Here is a 17,327-nt window from a genome sequence, read left to right on the forward strand (position 1 = left end):
CCTTTTATATAAACCTGTATTCCTCTTGAAATCACTTTATCGGTTGCACAACAACAACAAAGATACTTCTAGGGCAATCAACTCCTGATTTTTTTCAATACAAAAACGTTTCCACAAGGCATTTATATCTTCTTATCAAGGGGCTTCACTTACTGTTACAAATCCCACCGTAATACATGTCACAATGAATTTCTATAGGCCGGATTTACTTCAAACGCGATAAAGGATTACACGGTTTCGCCATTTTACTTTTTACCACCCGCTGGGGAAAAAAAAACCACGAAACAATTGCGTATTTAAATTTCAAAAAAATTGTATCATTTTCTATAAATTTTTTGCTGGTTGTTAAAAGGGTACCGTTTATTAAAGGGGGTTGTATATTTATTTATACTGACGTATTTCGAAACGTAATTGAAAAATCCGAGTTGAACGGGTCTTATTTTGCCTCGTGTTTATTATTTGATTTGTTTTTCGTACGGGGGGATTGAATGTTTTTTTTTTGTTATTTATATATAACGAGTTTTTCCAATTGGGGTATATAATAAAGACTTTTGTTTTATATATATACAATTTAAATATTCTGTTTTTTTTTGGAAAATTGAATGTTTCTTTTTAGTATTTACATATAAAGATTTTTTCCAATTGGGGTATATAATATAGACTTTTGTTATATATAATATAGACCTTTGACAATTTTAATATTCTGGCCCATTTCTTGGACATATCCCTGTCTCAGTTCTTTAATATCCTTAGTATTATCCTAAAATTGTGTTTTTCTATTGAAGTTCATTCAATTACGTATAGAAACCCTCATTATATAATAATTCTTTCCTTATTTTAAAAAAAAAATAATAAAAAGAAAATTAACTGAATTTTATGTCAAAGCGCCGAAATAAATAATTATTTGAAATCTACTAAAATAATATCAAGAAGTCATAATTTTCAATTGAGCCATTTAAATTATTTCGATAACTGCATGCATAACTTAAGTGGATACGACCTACACATTTTTACACTTCATATAATTTCAATCTGAAAATTGGGTGAGTTTTATGGTATTTCAGTTCTTGTGAATATTTTGACATTACAGGAGTTGACCAGTCAATTTTTTTTAATTAATAATTGACAATTTGGGTTTTAATTCAATTTTGAATATTTCTTAAAATGCCTGGAAAAGGTTAAAAATTACTATATCTATCTAAGGAAACATACAAAGTGCTTCAAATAACAGGTCTTAGGGATTCCCAGGCCAAATTAGCAATTTTTTTCATAAAATTACTACTGGAATATAAATTTTTTAAAAACTGAAACGTAGATTCAAATATGTCTGAGAAACAGCTTTAAAACCCTTTCGTTCCTTCTATTGTAACACATTGTAACTCAATAAAACAGTAATTCACTTCAAACACCCTACAAACCCCGAAATCCCCTTTACATACAACTCGTGCATTCGTGTCGGCTAATACAATCCATTTTTATAGTTCAACAGGGTAATAAAACAAGAGAGCAATACACACCACGCCGTAATACCATTATTATTTCCATTTTTTAGCTACAATGTGTGCTGGAAAAAGCACTTGCGAACTGTTTTATACGTTAGAACATTCTGTAAAGGATAAAAAATGGATTTGTGGGATGGAATAATTAATGTTCTCACCTTCGGATACGAATACGTAAATGGACGCGCCCTCTGTATTCGAGGCGGAACAAGTGTAATTTCCAGAGTCGGCATCGTTGGTATCCTGGATGGTGAGTCTGCTTTGGGTGCGTGGTCCTGGAACCGTTTCTACGGATATTCCGCCCCTGGCTGTATCGTAGTTGATCATGCGATCGTTGTGGTACCAGAAAACGTACTGTGGAGGAGTGGGACTCTGGAAAACAAAACCAAAATATGTCATTTGTAAATGTGTCTTATTTGTATACTCTTATCTCAGATGCCTACAATCCTAAATAAGATTTGAAGTTAACATATATTCCTTGACAAAAAATGGATGAGCCCTCATAATCAGAATATGATGCATAAAAGAGACATACTTCAAATAATACAACATTGGAAAAATTTCGAACAAGTAAAAAAGAAAAGAAATGATATAATCAAAGAAATTAGAACAGAAGCAGAGCGATTTTTTGCTTAAGGCTATTGATCAAAATAGAAATAATCTAAGGAGTTATGAAAACATCTTAAGACTCTTTTATTAGCAAAAAATGGAATATGCTCAATAAAATTTATTTAATTCTGTTGTAATTTGGAAATGTAATTTATACTAGGAAGGTGTTAATTTAGTCCTAGTTTAATAATAAAACCAATTAAAAATACAGCTTTTTTATATTATGATTACTTTCTGTATTTTGCCTAGTTAAAAAAAAAAATAAATGCATTTAATTGCATATCTCTAGACTACACAAGAAACATGGAAAAAAGTTTCTAGGGTATTTTTTACATAAGAAAAAATTTAACTTTTATTATTTTTTATGAATGATCATGTGACGTTAGATCTTAATAAACGCTAAATTAACGCCTAGAGTAATATATAGTTGTTACCTAAGTATCTATGTAGCTTTTTTGCTAAATAAAGATTGTTATTATTATTAAAAATATTATTTTTAATTCTAACTTGCATCATGATTTTTTTTAAATAAATATTTTCTTTGTTTTGAAGATAAATGAGTTATATAATTTGTAAAAATAATATGCATAACTTTAAAAGACTCGACGTACCTTTTAATATTTTTCATTAAAAATTGTAAATTTTATGTTGTATCAAGTGATTTTCTTTACAGCCAAATAAAATAATTTTTTACTTGTTCCAGAATTTGGATTTTTTAAAATTTTTTCCAGACATCAATTCATTCCAACAAGAATTTAAATGGAAAAGAAAGATCTTTCCCTAATAGTGCTTTTTTGTTTTTTTAATAAATTTAATTTTTCTCATGAACTATTTAATTTTCTTATAGGCTATTTAATTTATTTCCTTAGTAAAAATTTGATCTCTTTTTGTTTGATTATTGAGTAATGAATGATTTATTTGGTAAAATTTATATGCATACCTTTCATTAATCTAAGGTCTTTTTTCTTATTTTTTTTAAAGATTTTCTAGATGAATACGGAAACTTTTCTTTGTTTGTAAAATATTCCCTTTCTTTAAAGTTTTTATCTATTCACACAGTTTTTAACAATAACAATTTTTTTTCCAGGCATTTTGTGATTTCCAATTACCTTAAAATTACCTAAAATACCTCAATATACTCAAAATTGGAAAAATATTTAAAATTTTTAAAAATAAGACAATTACTCTAATATCTATGTTTAAAATGATAAGAATATTCTGGACAGATAAAATTTCCAAAATTACTTATGTGTCTCTACCAATTTATTTATTTTTTCAACTGTTGGTAAAAAAGGTAAAATGTCTTTGTATAATGCGAATAATTGTAAGCATAACTTAAATGGATCTGATATTTTTTTCTATATTTTCAAATTAATGTAGATATTTTCGATATTTTAAAATCTTTCTCGTAAACTAGACATTTCAGACAGTTAATGCAATTTTTGACTCTTATTCATAATATTTTAATTCTCTTTAGGTATATTTACAATGATTTTATATTAATTTTTCCTTCAAGGCAATTTAAACCAAGATTTGAAACTATAAATTTATTTTTTTTTTTATTGAATTAGAAATGGGAAAAAATATTTTAGATATACAACGAAAATTAAAATATTTAATAATAAAACTTAAATATTAAAGGTAGATTTTAAAAAGGATTAAAATAAGATGACAAACATTTAATATTTAGGACAATTACTGATTTATTTTATAATAATTTAATGCATAACTTTTATGGATCTGACATATTGTTTATAATTTTTTTATATTTTCTAAATTAAAATAATTTTTTACCAGCATTTTTTAGATTTTCAGGCAGTTAGTTCTTGAGTTTTTTTATAGTTAATTATAGGTAGTATATTATGTTAAACATTTTGTGCTAATAATTTTCCTTATTTTTAAATCAATCATATTAATCAATTTAATTTATTTTTAATAAATTAAAGTACCTCTAATTTTTATTTATATTTTATTTTCTTAGTAATTTTTTTTTATCTCGTGTTGCTTTTTTCTTATAACTAATAAATGATTTATTTCGTAATATTTACTTACATAACTTTTATTAATCCGAGATGAATTTTTCTTATTTTTTAAATGAAAGTGGACATTTTTCTGCTTGTAGTTGAACCCAATTTCATTTTTTATACATTTACATTTTATACATTACATTTACATTTTATACATTACAATACATTTTTTTTTGCCTTTTCCAGGCTGTTTTTCATTTTTTTTTTAATATATAATTAAAGAAATTTCTTAATTCTTCCAGATATTTTTACATATTTTTCAACTGCATGGAAATTGGGAAGATTACATAAAATACCTCAATACAACAGAATTTAAAATATTAAATAAAAATATATTAAAAAAGAACGAAATAAAATAAGTGTCTTTACTTAAAATTATAAGCATATGCCACCATAATTATGTGTCCAATCTATTAGTTTTTTGCGACAATTAGATAAAATATTTTTATATAATACGAATAATTGTAACCATAACTTAAATGCATCTGATAATTTTTTTCTTCTAATTTTTGTATATTCTTTTAATAAAAAATGTATTTAAGCCTCCAGGACTTTTAGTTTAATTTAATCTATGAAGGAAAAAATGCATTTTTAAAAAATTTAAACAGTTTTTACGTATCTTTTTATAAAAACGTAGTTTTTTTAAGGTATCTTAGAAACTGTCCCGTATAGTCATAATTTAATTAAAAATCTACAAACAAACATCCTATTTTTATATTAATTAATTTTAAAATAATTAACGAGTAAAATAAAACTCGAGTTAAAAGGGAATATTTCAAATATCGTAAATATCTGTATATGCAAATTTAAAATATTCCGTTTTAAACCATCCCTATGTCGAAAATATCCTGTTTTAACCAGGTTCAATGTATAAATAAATGATACCTTTAATTGTTTTATATTATGAATGTTGTACACCAAAAAAAATAACAAAAGTTATGAAATCCTTTGAAGTTATGCAATCAATTACTAAAAATTTGCAACTATATAAGAAAAACCCTTAAGTGAAAATACCAAAACCTTTATAGGACCATAAACCATATTTTATTACTGGCAAAAAATCAACTATACCTTTCCCAAAACGAAGAGAAAAAAAGGGAAACAATTTATATCGTTTTCGTACCTGTTATCACCTCCCACTCCTCGTGGCAAATTATTTATTATTTCAGTCACGCACCCAACACATTTTCAGAACGGAAACCACCCCGAGAAAAGTTTCCGTAAAACTTCCCCAGTACCTGCCATAAAAAACAAACTTTCGACCGAATAAAACAAACAGAGAGAAAAAAGTTCGCTACAAAGTGGGATCTGCTCGAAAAAAATTCAGAAGTTTTCCGTATAATTCCGAAGTAGAAAAGTTTTTAAATTAAAAACTATCTAATTATTTTAAACCTGAAACTAATTATTTTAATTTAAACATATCAGCAGAGGGCAAAATTGAATGGGAAAAGTTAGATTTTCCCAGACTGTTGGGGAAACTCGATTGTTTATCGCGGGTTTCTTGTGTTGTATAGTGTAAATTGTATTATGTACGAGTTATTGACGTCAAACCGCCCTTGTCGTATAAGTAAAGTTTGCTTAACTGAAGTACATTATTTAATGCTCACCCATTTACTTTCATGCTAAATACTTAAAGTAGTTTAAATTATTATCAGAGTTGCTTCTAAAACAAATGTGTGGTGTCTCTTATATCCACTTAAATAATGCATCTAATTATTATATATTATGATTTTTGAATAAGAAATATAATACTTATTAGCAAACAGTTGTGTCCAAAAGAAGTTTTTTTTTGCACAAAATTGATGGGTACGATAAGGATCTCCATTGCTCCCATGTAATTAATTAATTATTCAATTAACAACCGTAATGTGATGCATTTGAAATATATTTAAATTTTGAAAGCTGTGATAAAGTTATTTTTCAAATATTCATGACATTGGAATATAAAAACGATTGACAGAACATTGCCTGGCAAAAAAGAAAAATTAAATACGATGACATATCTCAAAGAGATTGTGTTTCAAATAAATGTTTTATATGCAATATAAAATTATTATAAATTCATAAACAGTTTTTTTTTTTAATTTGAAACACGTATTTAAATATTTTAATAGTGACATTTTTTTTAAGGGTTAAAAATTTCACTAGTCCGGGAATTTTCCTAAAGATTTATTTTAATTAAGTTATGCATGGATTTATAATACTTGCTTCGTTGAACATTTTAAAAAAATCACAGAAAATTCTTATTTTTATAGTATATTAAATTTTTACAGAAAATTTCCAAAAAAAAAATTCCAAAGTCTCTCACAACAGACTTTTTCTGATATATAATAATCGGGGTAAGTCTTAGGGGTTGAAATTGTATAGTGATTGATTTTATGACCTCAAAAGAAAAAACTGTATTTTTTTACATGATTAAATTATTTAACTTAAAGAAATTTATGCATAACTTTAATGGCTTTGACGGACTTTTTCTTATATAATGTCCTAATTACTAGGACTTACAATGTGTTTGCAGACAAATGTAAAATAACATAAATTTGATTAAATTAAAGCAAACTAACCCTTTAGCTGCCTATCAGTTAATTTTGAAGAAAAAAATACCGGTTGGACTATTTTTAAAATTATTCTCATTCAAAACAGAAAATTTTGATGTACAATTTTTAAAAAAGCCACTCGGTGTATTTTTCTATGATGATGATTTCAAAATTTATAATATTCTATAGAAAGGAATTATTGGAATAATATATTCATAAATTTTAACTAATTATGTAAACATATTATTAATTGATTTTACGTAATTTAAAAAAAAATCTTATTGGCATTTTTTCATATCTTTTTCATAGTTCATTCGTTCAATTTTTAACAAATACTGTTTGCATAACTTTAATGCCTTTGATGCACTTTTTCTTATTTTTATATTTTGTTCTATTGACTGGGATTTAAAGTGTGTTTGGGACACAAATGCCTTGCCTACACCTCACTGCTACTTTAAAGGTGACTCTTAAAGAAATATATTTAAATAACAAAAAATCAATAAAACAAAAAAAAAATTAGTTGAAAAATTAAAATATATAAAAAAACTGCAATGGTCGGTAGTTAATTTAATTTTTAAGTTTTTTCTAAATAACTAAAAAATATTTTTATAGGCTAGTAAAGGGTAAAAGATATCAATAGAACTTTGTGTCATTTGTTTTACAATTTTTATCCGCTTTTTAACATTTTATTTATTCTTTATTTAAGTTTTCCTTGGGGTTTTAGAAAAATGTGTCTCGTATCCAATTAAGTTATGCATAAATTTCAACGACTTGTCTCTATTTAAAAGCTTAAAAAAATCACAGACAATTCTGGTTCTTACAGTATATTGCATTTTGACAAAAGAGAATCCCAAAAAAATTGAAACAATTTATAACACAATAATTAACTTTCAAAAATCCGCTTTCTAAAATTTGGCATATTTTTGCTTAAAAGTAGGCTGTATTAGAATAATTATTCAATGCACTTTTAAAACAAATCTTGTATACATATTTTTGGTTTTTTTAGATGAATAAATTATTTAAACTTAAAAATTATATGCATAACTTTAATGGATTTGATACACGTTTTCTTATTTTTATGTATTATCCTAATAATCCCAAGACCTACAGTGTTTGGCAACAAATACCAAATAACATAAATATGATTAAATATAAGTCAAATAACGCTCAGTAAAAACATGAAAATCATTTTCAATCAGTAAATTTCAATCACTAAATTTTGAAAAAAAATAAACCGGTCAGAGCTTTTTTTTAAACTATTTTCTTTATTTACCAAAAATCTAGATGGGCTTTTTTTCGGCCACCCTGTATATTTTTCTATGAATGCTTTGTGAAATTTGAAATATTTGCGCTTAAAAAACGGGTCGTATTGTAATGATATAATGATTAATTTTTACTAGTTGTGTGCATAATCTTCGTGGACTTCACGCGCTTTTAAAAAAAAATCCTATACGCATTATTTCATATTTTTTGAATTATTGTGTTTATAATACTTATGGCAACGTATTAGAATGTATAGCCATAGGTACAGATGCTAATAAAAAAAAAGTTACCCTGAGCATTAATTATTTTTATTTAAAAAAAATGGTTAAAACTTAAAATATTGCTTGCAATATGTCTTATGTAGCAGCTAAATTAAAAAAAATATAACTAAAGACACTATTCATTTATTATTATAAAACTTAATAAATAACAAGCTTATTTCATAATATTCTAAAATCTATGTTAGATCTTAGCTTTATAACCTTCTAATTTTCAGAGCTTATATATAACGCAACGCTTTATCCAAGAAATTGCATCTAAATCAATCGAAAACTTCACCAAAGGCCAAAAACAGCTTTACTTTGATTAACTTATTTTATAAGACATTTTTAATAAAAACTGTATTTTTTTAGATCATTAGATCATTTAAACTGATAAAATTTATGCATAATTTTAACAGAGCTGGCGCACTTTTTATTATTTCTACATATTATCTTTGGAGCTCGAATAGTGTGTTTTCCTGAAAAATATTATTAAATAAAAGCAAAACAACCCTTTATCTTTCCGTCAGTTAATTTAAATAATTAAAAAACCACAGAAAAAGCAAATTCCAGTTTTATTAATTATTTTTAATGTTAAAACGATGGTACTTTTGCTTTGAATGCACCCCGTGCCCTTTTCACAATATTAGCTTTCTTAAAACAAAGAAAAAGGCTTCGCCTGGAATAAAATAATGAATTGTAAACTCTCGTATAATTTGTTTTTTTTTTTTGGTAACTTTTGTTAAAGCTTTATAATTGTGGTTCGCTTTAAACCGTTGAATTTATTTGTATTTTTAATATTTAAACATTCCCGCTATAACTGGCATTTTCCATTTTATAATGACGATAAACAAAAACGGTACTTTTTCATTGTGTTCGCGAGCCGTTTACGTTGCAACGTGATTGTTTCGAACTGATTACGCTTGTTTAGTTCATTAATCATTTTGGAGACTAACACAATAAAATGAAGTAACAAAAAAAAAAGAAAAAAACAACAACAGTCTCCCAGCTGTTTTCATTTAATGGACTTAATTTTACGAAGTTTCCCGGGAAAATGGGGATTGGATGTTGTGTCTTTTTTTCTTGTTTATTTACTATAAAAGGGATTATTTTTTTTTAATTACTGAAATGGGAAAAACTAAGGAAATGGATAGTAATAAAATTGGGAAAGTTATTTAATTAAGGTTTAATGAAAGTATAGACTAAGGATAAAAAGAGTGAAAAAAAATTGAGTTTATAGATTTTTATATTTTGTACCGCTAATAAAAAATTTATTATATTAATCTGAGTAAAAAATTAAATGAATTTCCTTTATTAGATCCTTACACATTATAGCATTATTTAAATCTTTATAAAAAATATGCTTTTAAAAGACAAAAATTACCCTATTATTTCTTTACATTGTCTCAAAGTATATTTTATTAATTAGTATATTAATTTACAAAAAGCAATAAAGAAAATCTCGAATTTTAGAATTAAAATTGCGAATTATTTATTAATATTCCTATAATGCTCGTAAATTAAAAACTATACAATAAACACGTTTAAAATATATATAGAGATTTTTATATTCTATTAATAAAAAAAATTGTTAAATTATTAAAAAAATATATTTTTTATATTCAAAAACAAATTATTTAACATTTTAGAAATATTTTAATGTAATATTAAATATGACAAAAAATGAACGTTAAACTTAATTTTCTACTATAAATATCAATTTGAGGATCCTAAAATTGTACAAATATTTATGTAAAATACATACAGTTTTATGATATTTATTATTACATGCAATTAAGAGAAATCTATGTGAAACCGTGATTTAAAAAAAAATTAAATGGCAGCAAATTTCAAAAAAGTCTGAATTAAATTTTATCATTCTAAATCTTATTTGTATTAAAAATATTCCGGTTTAATCTAGTTAAGTTTCTAGATTTTTATATGTTGTACCGCTAATGAAAAATGTATCATATTTATTTGATTAAAAAATTAAATAAATTTTCTTTATCAGATCCTTAAAAATTATGCATTATAACAATTTCGTAAAAATGGATGTAGATTTTAGTGGATTTTTTTAATAAAACTCTGAGTAAAAATTTTAATTAATTAAATAGCTTTTAAAAAAAAAAAATTACCTCCTTATTTCTTTACATTGTCTTAAAGTATATTTATTTTAGTTTTTAAAAAAGTATAAAATATTAAACAATAAAAACCAAAAATAATTTTAAAATTGATTTTTCGAAGGGTCCGTTTTTCACTATTAAAAATCTGGTATAACTCAAACCTGAGTGAATATTAAAGGACGAAAATGACCCGATTATTTATTTTATATTATTTTAAAGGTCATTTTCTCTTATTTTAAAAAAAATATGCAATTTTTCGCTAAGATCCTTCTAAAAGCAAGAATTAATTGTATAGTTTCCTTATATAATTTAAAATCTTTCCTCTTAATTTTCTCAAGGTAAAAAACCATGTTCAAAAATTTCTAAAAACACCCTTAAACCGGATTTTTCATTTAATTGCACGAGAAAAACAGTCTTATACGCCACAATATGAACATGCCAAAAATAAGGACGTAAGTCACGTACATTTTCGCCAATAAAAAAAATCACAAAACCACCCCCATCAAAACCTTCGGCCTCAAATAAAAGCCTTCAGGGTGAACTTTGATGTCTTCTCAAGCGAGGTCTTAAATCACACATTTTTCCCTCTTTCTGGTAATTCAACTTGGACGATAATGTTTTTTTTCCAACTACGACAAACCCCCTTTTTACACATTATAACTGGGCCAAATAAGCCCGAGAATCTTTAAAGTTTATATCGGAGTTGGTCGAGCTGAATGTGCATAATACAGATTTCACAATGGAATTCAGGAAAATTAAAGCTTACAACGGCCGAGTTGAATATGCGAGTTTACTTGGTAAACATGTTCACGTTTCCGACTTGATACGGTAAACACAGACAAAGAAGTTCTTGAATGTCGGCCAATGACTGTGATGGGATTGCTGGAGTTGTTTTAGGGTCATTCCAGGGAAATTTTACTGGTTCTATGTATAGTTTAGTTTATATTATATTTCAGCTTTAGAGTAATAAAGTAATTTGGATATCATAGGCATAGGCACAGACATAGGCAAATTTGTGTGCATAACTTTAATGGATTTGACGTAAATTTTATTTTTCTTTTGTTTATTTAAAGCTAAAAAAATAAAATTTTAATGTTTTTTTATCTCGTTTTCCGACTGCCTGGAATAAAAAAATTCAATTTTCTAATAAAGGATTTTGTGGACAAATTCTGGATGCATTTTTGAAGAATATTAAATCACTTTTTATTTAAAAAATTGTATGTTTTTTCAGTATTCGAACTGCCTGGAAAGCTCTTGTTTTTTTCTAAGTCCAGGCAATTAATGGAAGTTTAATTCACTATATGCGTCAGACAATTTTATTGAAATTTTCACAATTGTCATTCCAGATGGTGCAAAAACTGCTACAGTTGTTCCACTTTTTTGGGCTCATCCTTTAAATTTTTAAAAAAAAACCTATATTGGATTTGACTAATTTTCATAATTAACACAAGAAATAATTTCGTGCTTTACTTCTTGTTGTACTTGATTGGACTACTCTTAATTTCCCACTTTTTTTGCCTATTTAAAGCTTATAGTAATTAACAAAAAAATTTAATAATCTTTGTTTAACATCATATTCATAACTTTAATAGATTTAATGTACCTTTTTATAAATAAAACTGGAAATTACGTTTGGTTTAAATAGAATTCTTTTACTCTAAAATTCAAAATAAAAAAACAAAACAAATCGAATTGAACCATATAAAAATATATCTTTAAATAAATAATAAAATTTCATCTCCAGGTATTCGGCCAAATAAATATATACAATTTTTATTAAATTAATTATAAAATATATTAAACGAAAATGATTGCGATGAAATATGAAAAATCGAGTTAAACAATTAAAACGAAAATGTTATACACTTTATAACATTTGTATGCATAACTTTAATGGATTCCATGTACATTTCATTTATTTTCTGTTTATTTATACTAAAAATAAATAGAATTGTAATATTCTCAGATGTTTTTATCTATGTAATTATTCTTTTCGAGAGAAATTAAACTTTTTAAAGAAGTATTTCGAAGACAACTTCTGGATACAGCTTGGAAAAATATAGAATAACTTCTTATTTCAAGAATTCAATATTTTTAACTGCGAATTCCTTATCTCCAGAGAATCGTATGTGAATTAGAATAAACCAAGAGGTTTCCAGGCAATTACTGGAAGTTCATCTAACTATACGTCAGACAATTCAAATTTTCACAATTCTCATTTCTCAGGTAAGAAAAAACTACCATTGTTGTTCTACTTATTTAGGCTTATCCTTTTGTGTTTTAATACAATAAAGAAATAAAATTTTGATAATTGCATGCATAACTCTAATGAATCTGATATCCTCTTTAATTTTCATAATTTCTAGCTTTTTTTTACTATTTTAAGCTAATAATAAATAAAATTAATAATACAAAAGAATAATTTAATTTAATTATAATCATATGTACCTTAATGGATTTATTATACCTTTTTTAAATAACACTGTTAAATTTTATTTTTAGTTGCAGCTTTCCTAAAATGCTTTTACTTATTTAATTTAAAATACAAAATAAAAATAAATAGAATTGCGCTACGTAAAAGCAAACCTTTAACTAAATAATAAAATCCCATGTCCTGGTATCTAGTTGGACAAATAAATATACACATTTTTTATTAAATTAATTAAAAAATATGTTAAACGAAAATGATTGCGATAAAATATGAGAAATCAAGGTAAATAGGGAAATTGCAAATATTGAAAATACTGCCTTTAAAATCCCCCGTATATTAAAAATATTCCGGTTTAATCCAGTTAAGGGATTTACTATACATTTATATTTACGATACGACATTTTAGGGTTAATGAAAAATGAATTATATTTATTTCATTAAGAAATTAAATTAATTTTGTTTATGTTGATAAAGAGTAGGAAAAAGTATAAGAGATCCATTAAAGTTATGCAAATATTATTTAAACCCTCATGTGTGGATTTTTTCGTAATAAAACTTTTAGTAAAGGTGCTAATTAAATACTTAAAAAATCGTACAAATGCTTTTTAAAAATTTAATAAGTATTTTTTCTTTTAAAATATTTGATTTGATTTTCAAAAACAGTTTGCTAAAAATCATGAAGAAAAACCTGATTTTAAAATTAAAATTGCATACATTTTTATTTATTATTAAATAAGAGAAAAATCCATTGTTAATTTAAAAAAAAACATAATTTAATTTACATTTTTTCCAAAATTTAAATTTATTATTAAGTATGGAAGAAATCAATTTTAAACCAAATTTTAGCATCCAATTTTCGTAGAAATAATTATGTATAATACACGTATATAATATATACTCGTTTAAAATATGTAAAGAGATTATTTATGCTCTAATATTGGAATAAACGTTCTGAATCATTAAAAAAATATTTTTCAAGATTGAAAAAAGAATTAAATTATTTAACGTTTTTCTAAAACTTTAATTTATTATTAAATAAACAAAAATCAACGTTAAACCCAATTTTTTACTATAAAATCGATTTCAGGAAATAATAATTGTCGAAATAATTATGTAAAATACATTAAATTTTAGTTTATTTAATGATATATATAAATAAAAAAACCAATGCAAAATACCACTAATGGAAATTTATCATTTAATCAAAAAATCAAATGAATCTTGTTCATTTTAATAAAAATAGAAAAAATATATCAGATCCATTAAAATTATGCAAATATTCATAAAAAAATACGCGTGGATTTCTTCTCATGAAACATTTATTAAAAAGCATAAATTAATTAGTTAGACACATATTTAGGAGTTAAAAGAGGAGGAGAATAAGAAATCAACATTTTGAGACCGAAAAATTCAAATAAATTTAAACTTAAAGTCACTTTTAAAGATATGTATAGAGATTTTTTTATGTTTAAATACTCAAAAAACCATCTTGGGTCATTCAAAAAATGAAATATTTTCTTTGGTTTGAGAAAAAAATTAAGTAATTTAATTAATTATTAATTAAAAAAAAAATCATCATTAAACCTATTTTTTTTAATATAAAAACAAATTTTAGCATCTAACAATCGTAAAAACAATTATGTAAAATATATACAATTTTAGGAGACTTACTGTGAAATTTAATTTTAAAAAAATGTCTGTGGAAGAGTATACATTTTATTTTTTTTATATAAAAATTCATAAAAATTAAATGTTATTAATTTTATAAAACCACAAGAAAAATAAAATTTAAACGATTTTCTTAAAATCTCCACAAACTATTTGTAACCCATAAACACACATGCTGACTTAAAAATATTTACACAAATTTAAATATATATTTAAATTAATTGGAACCTGATATCAATTTTTATCGAAAATTTTTCAAAATTTTTGATTTTTTAAGATTTAATTTTGAGCATTAAAAAATTCATAAAAGTATTAAAAAAAAATAGCAAGTACCCTTGTAAGGTACAACTCACACTGCAATGACAAAATTTTATATTAATTTTAATTTTAATGCAATATTTCTCCTTATAGGTCAACAGTAATTTATTGACTTTTTTAATACATAAAAAGGTTCTTATTTATAATTTATGTCTACATAAAAAACACATTATAATAATATATTAATTACTTTAAGATAAATTCATACCATGATTCAGAATAGAGCACATTGGACTATTAGACTGGTTCCACGGACCTATTCATATTTACAAAAAGTTAATTGCTCTATCTATTTTGATCCCAAAGATGTACTATTCAAATCAAATTTTACTTACTTAGTTTCCTGTACATCATTTAGAATTAATTGCAGATAAGCTTACTCAACTATAGTTCTACTTTTTCAGGCAGTAGAAACTGTATCTCTTTTGAAAATATGAATTTATTGATCCCTAATCTTCTCACTACTAAATTAATTCTCTTTGCCTATTAAACGTATAATAAGGCCTTTGATGAACGTTTTTTAGCAAGTAATCTCTAAGAGACTTTGATGAAGCATATAGTAGATTTGTGATAAATTAATAAATATTCCTATCTCAAAATCTAACATCCTCAAAGTTTAGATCTATGCCTAGGTACTACCTAATAATAATATAAGTTAAATTACTTACTTTATCAATAACACATATTAGATCAATAACGCTCCCGACATCAACATGGTGTTCCCCAGACCGAGTTCCTTGTATGGTAGCCTCCGGGATAACGATTTGTAAATTAACGAAATGTGACAGCAGACCCTGACCGCTGGATATCTGAAAGGGCGAGAAAAAAAAACATTTATTACTAACTGTTTATTTGAAAAATAGCAGCAAAATGGATATCTTGACATTTATCCGATTCTCTAGCGGTTTATTTTCGTGGGTTGTCTCCTATACTCTACCGTAAAAGAAATTCTTTTCAACGAAACAACACTCGTTTGACCGTGAGTGGTTTCTCGATAAGATTTATCTTTTCTTAACTGACGTGTGTTCGGTTCATTAGGATTTTCGCCAGACTTTCATTTCGTCAAGAGGGTTTTTTTTTCGTTTTTAATTATTTATTTACCGGATAAGTGTCGACCTTCTTGTTTTCACAAGATAGTTATATATAGGTGAATGTTTATCACACCCATATCAATTATGCATTAATAAGATCGAAATTTTATTTATTATCATATCTATTTAATATATTATTTTAATATTACTTCGAATTAAAAAAATATTTGTTTGCCAAAGAATACAAAATGTTAATAACTAAATTACAATGTTAGTTTTCTAGCAAATAGGTTTCTCGATTTTAATAGTATATAAAATACATTTTAATTTAAATACGTTAAATATAATAAAAGAAGGTGCAGAAAGAGGTAAAAAACTAAAAAATCTTGAAATGTAAAAATTATTACTAGGTCTAAATTCTCTTCCAGTTAATAATTAACTGAATTTAAGAAAAAAAATTAAAATCTTAATGAAAAATATAAATTTTGCCTATTCGAATCTTAAAATTTTTGAATGTTATGAATAAATCGAGAAAACTTAAGAATTTTTAAATTTAAAATACCAATAATTTATTATTATTTAATTTTTCAAAAATTGTCAGTATTTATAAAAAACATACCATAGAGTGTTTTACATTTTTTTTTAATCGGATATGAGAATCGCCTTTAGTTTTTTGATTATTTATTTTGCATGTAAATCTTTATATAAGGCTGTTACTAACGCTCTGAAACACCTTTCCTGTAAGAAACTGCATTAATCGGTGGAATATATAGCATCGAATGTACAGATTCGAAAATTTTGCCTATAAATCTTGAATCCCTTAAATATTTATACAGAGTTTCCAGAATTAAATCGAGTAACTTTTCCATAGATTTCCAACAACTTTAAATTTTTATCAGGCAAATAAAGGCAGTTTTCTGATAAAATAAACTGAATATTTCCCTAAAAGTTTCAAGGATTCACAACACCAAACGTTGAACCAAACTTTTCCTATTTAAAACCTCTAAAAAATTATATAATTTCTTAATTCTTTTTTTTTAAGAAAGAATAGATTGAGTTTTTTGGGAAATTAAATTATTATTTTATTAAGTATTATACCTATAAAGAAATTATAAGTTTTTATCGATTCTTAAATACGAGTATTAAACTACTGAAGTCTAGAAATAATTTTTCCCTCAATTATCAAAATTAGTTGAGGAATTCATTGTTCCAAAAAATTTAATTTTTTTTTTATGAAACACAATTTACTTCAGTGACTTTGAACCTTTAATATTAAATTAATTTTTTTTATTAAACAGTGAATTATATAACATTTTATTATTAAAATGTCAACATTTTAAAGAACTATGAAATAAAAAAAATTCAAAATTAGTTTAATATTATTTAATATTTATAGATTTATTTGGCAATGTTACAAAAAAATACTAGATCTAAATTTGGTTTGGAAAATTATCCTGTAAGGGTTTTTCCAGGCAGTTTTTTCCATTAATCAGGTTATTCAATTAATAATTTCTTAATTTTTGAGAAAGTTAGATTTATGTTGACACCTTTCTTCCAAAAT

General features: G+C 24.6%; 1 protein-coding gene across 1 annotated transcript in view; it reads right to left on the reverse strand.

The window, feature by feature from the left end:
- LOC126736299 (hemicentin-2-like) overlaps nucleotides 1–17,327 on the reverse strand; it is a 224,876-nt gene that overhangs the window by 35,029 nt on the left and 172,520 nt on the right. Inside the window, exons 5-6 of the mRNA XM_050440589.1 lie at nucleotides 15,404–15,544; nucleotides 1,658–1,871 (exon numbers count right to left, since the gene is read on the reverse strand). Of these exons, the coding sequence (XP_050296546.1) occupies nucleotides 1,658–1,871; nucleotides 15,404–15,544 (355 nt within the window). The remainder of the gene's footprint in view (nucleotides 1–1,657; nucleotides 1,872–15,403; nucleotides 15,545–17,327) is intronic.

The sequence above is a fragment of the Anthonomus grandis genome, chromosome 5, assembly GCF_022605725.1.
Source record: "Anthonomus grandis grandis chromosome 5, icAntGran1.3, whole genome shotgun sequence".
Classification (NCBI taxonomy): Eukaryota; Metazoa; Arthropoda; class Insecta; order Coleoptera; family Curculionidae; genus Anthonomus; species Anthonomus grandis.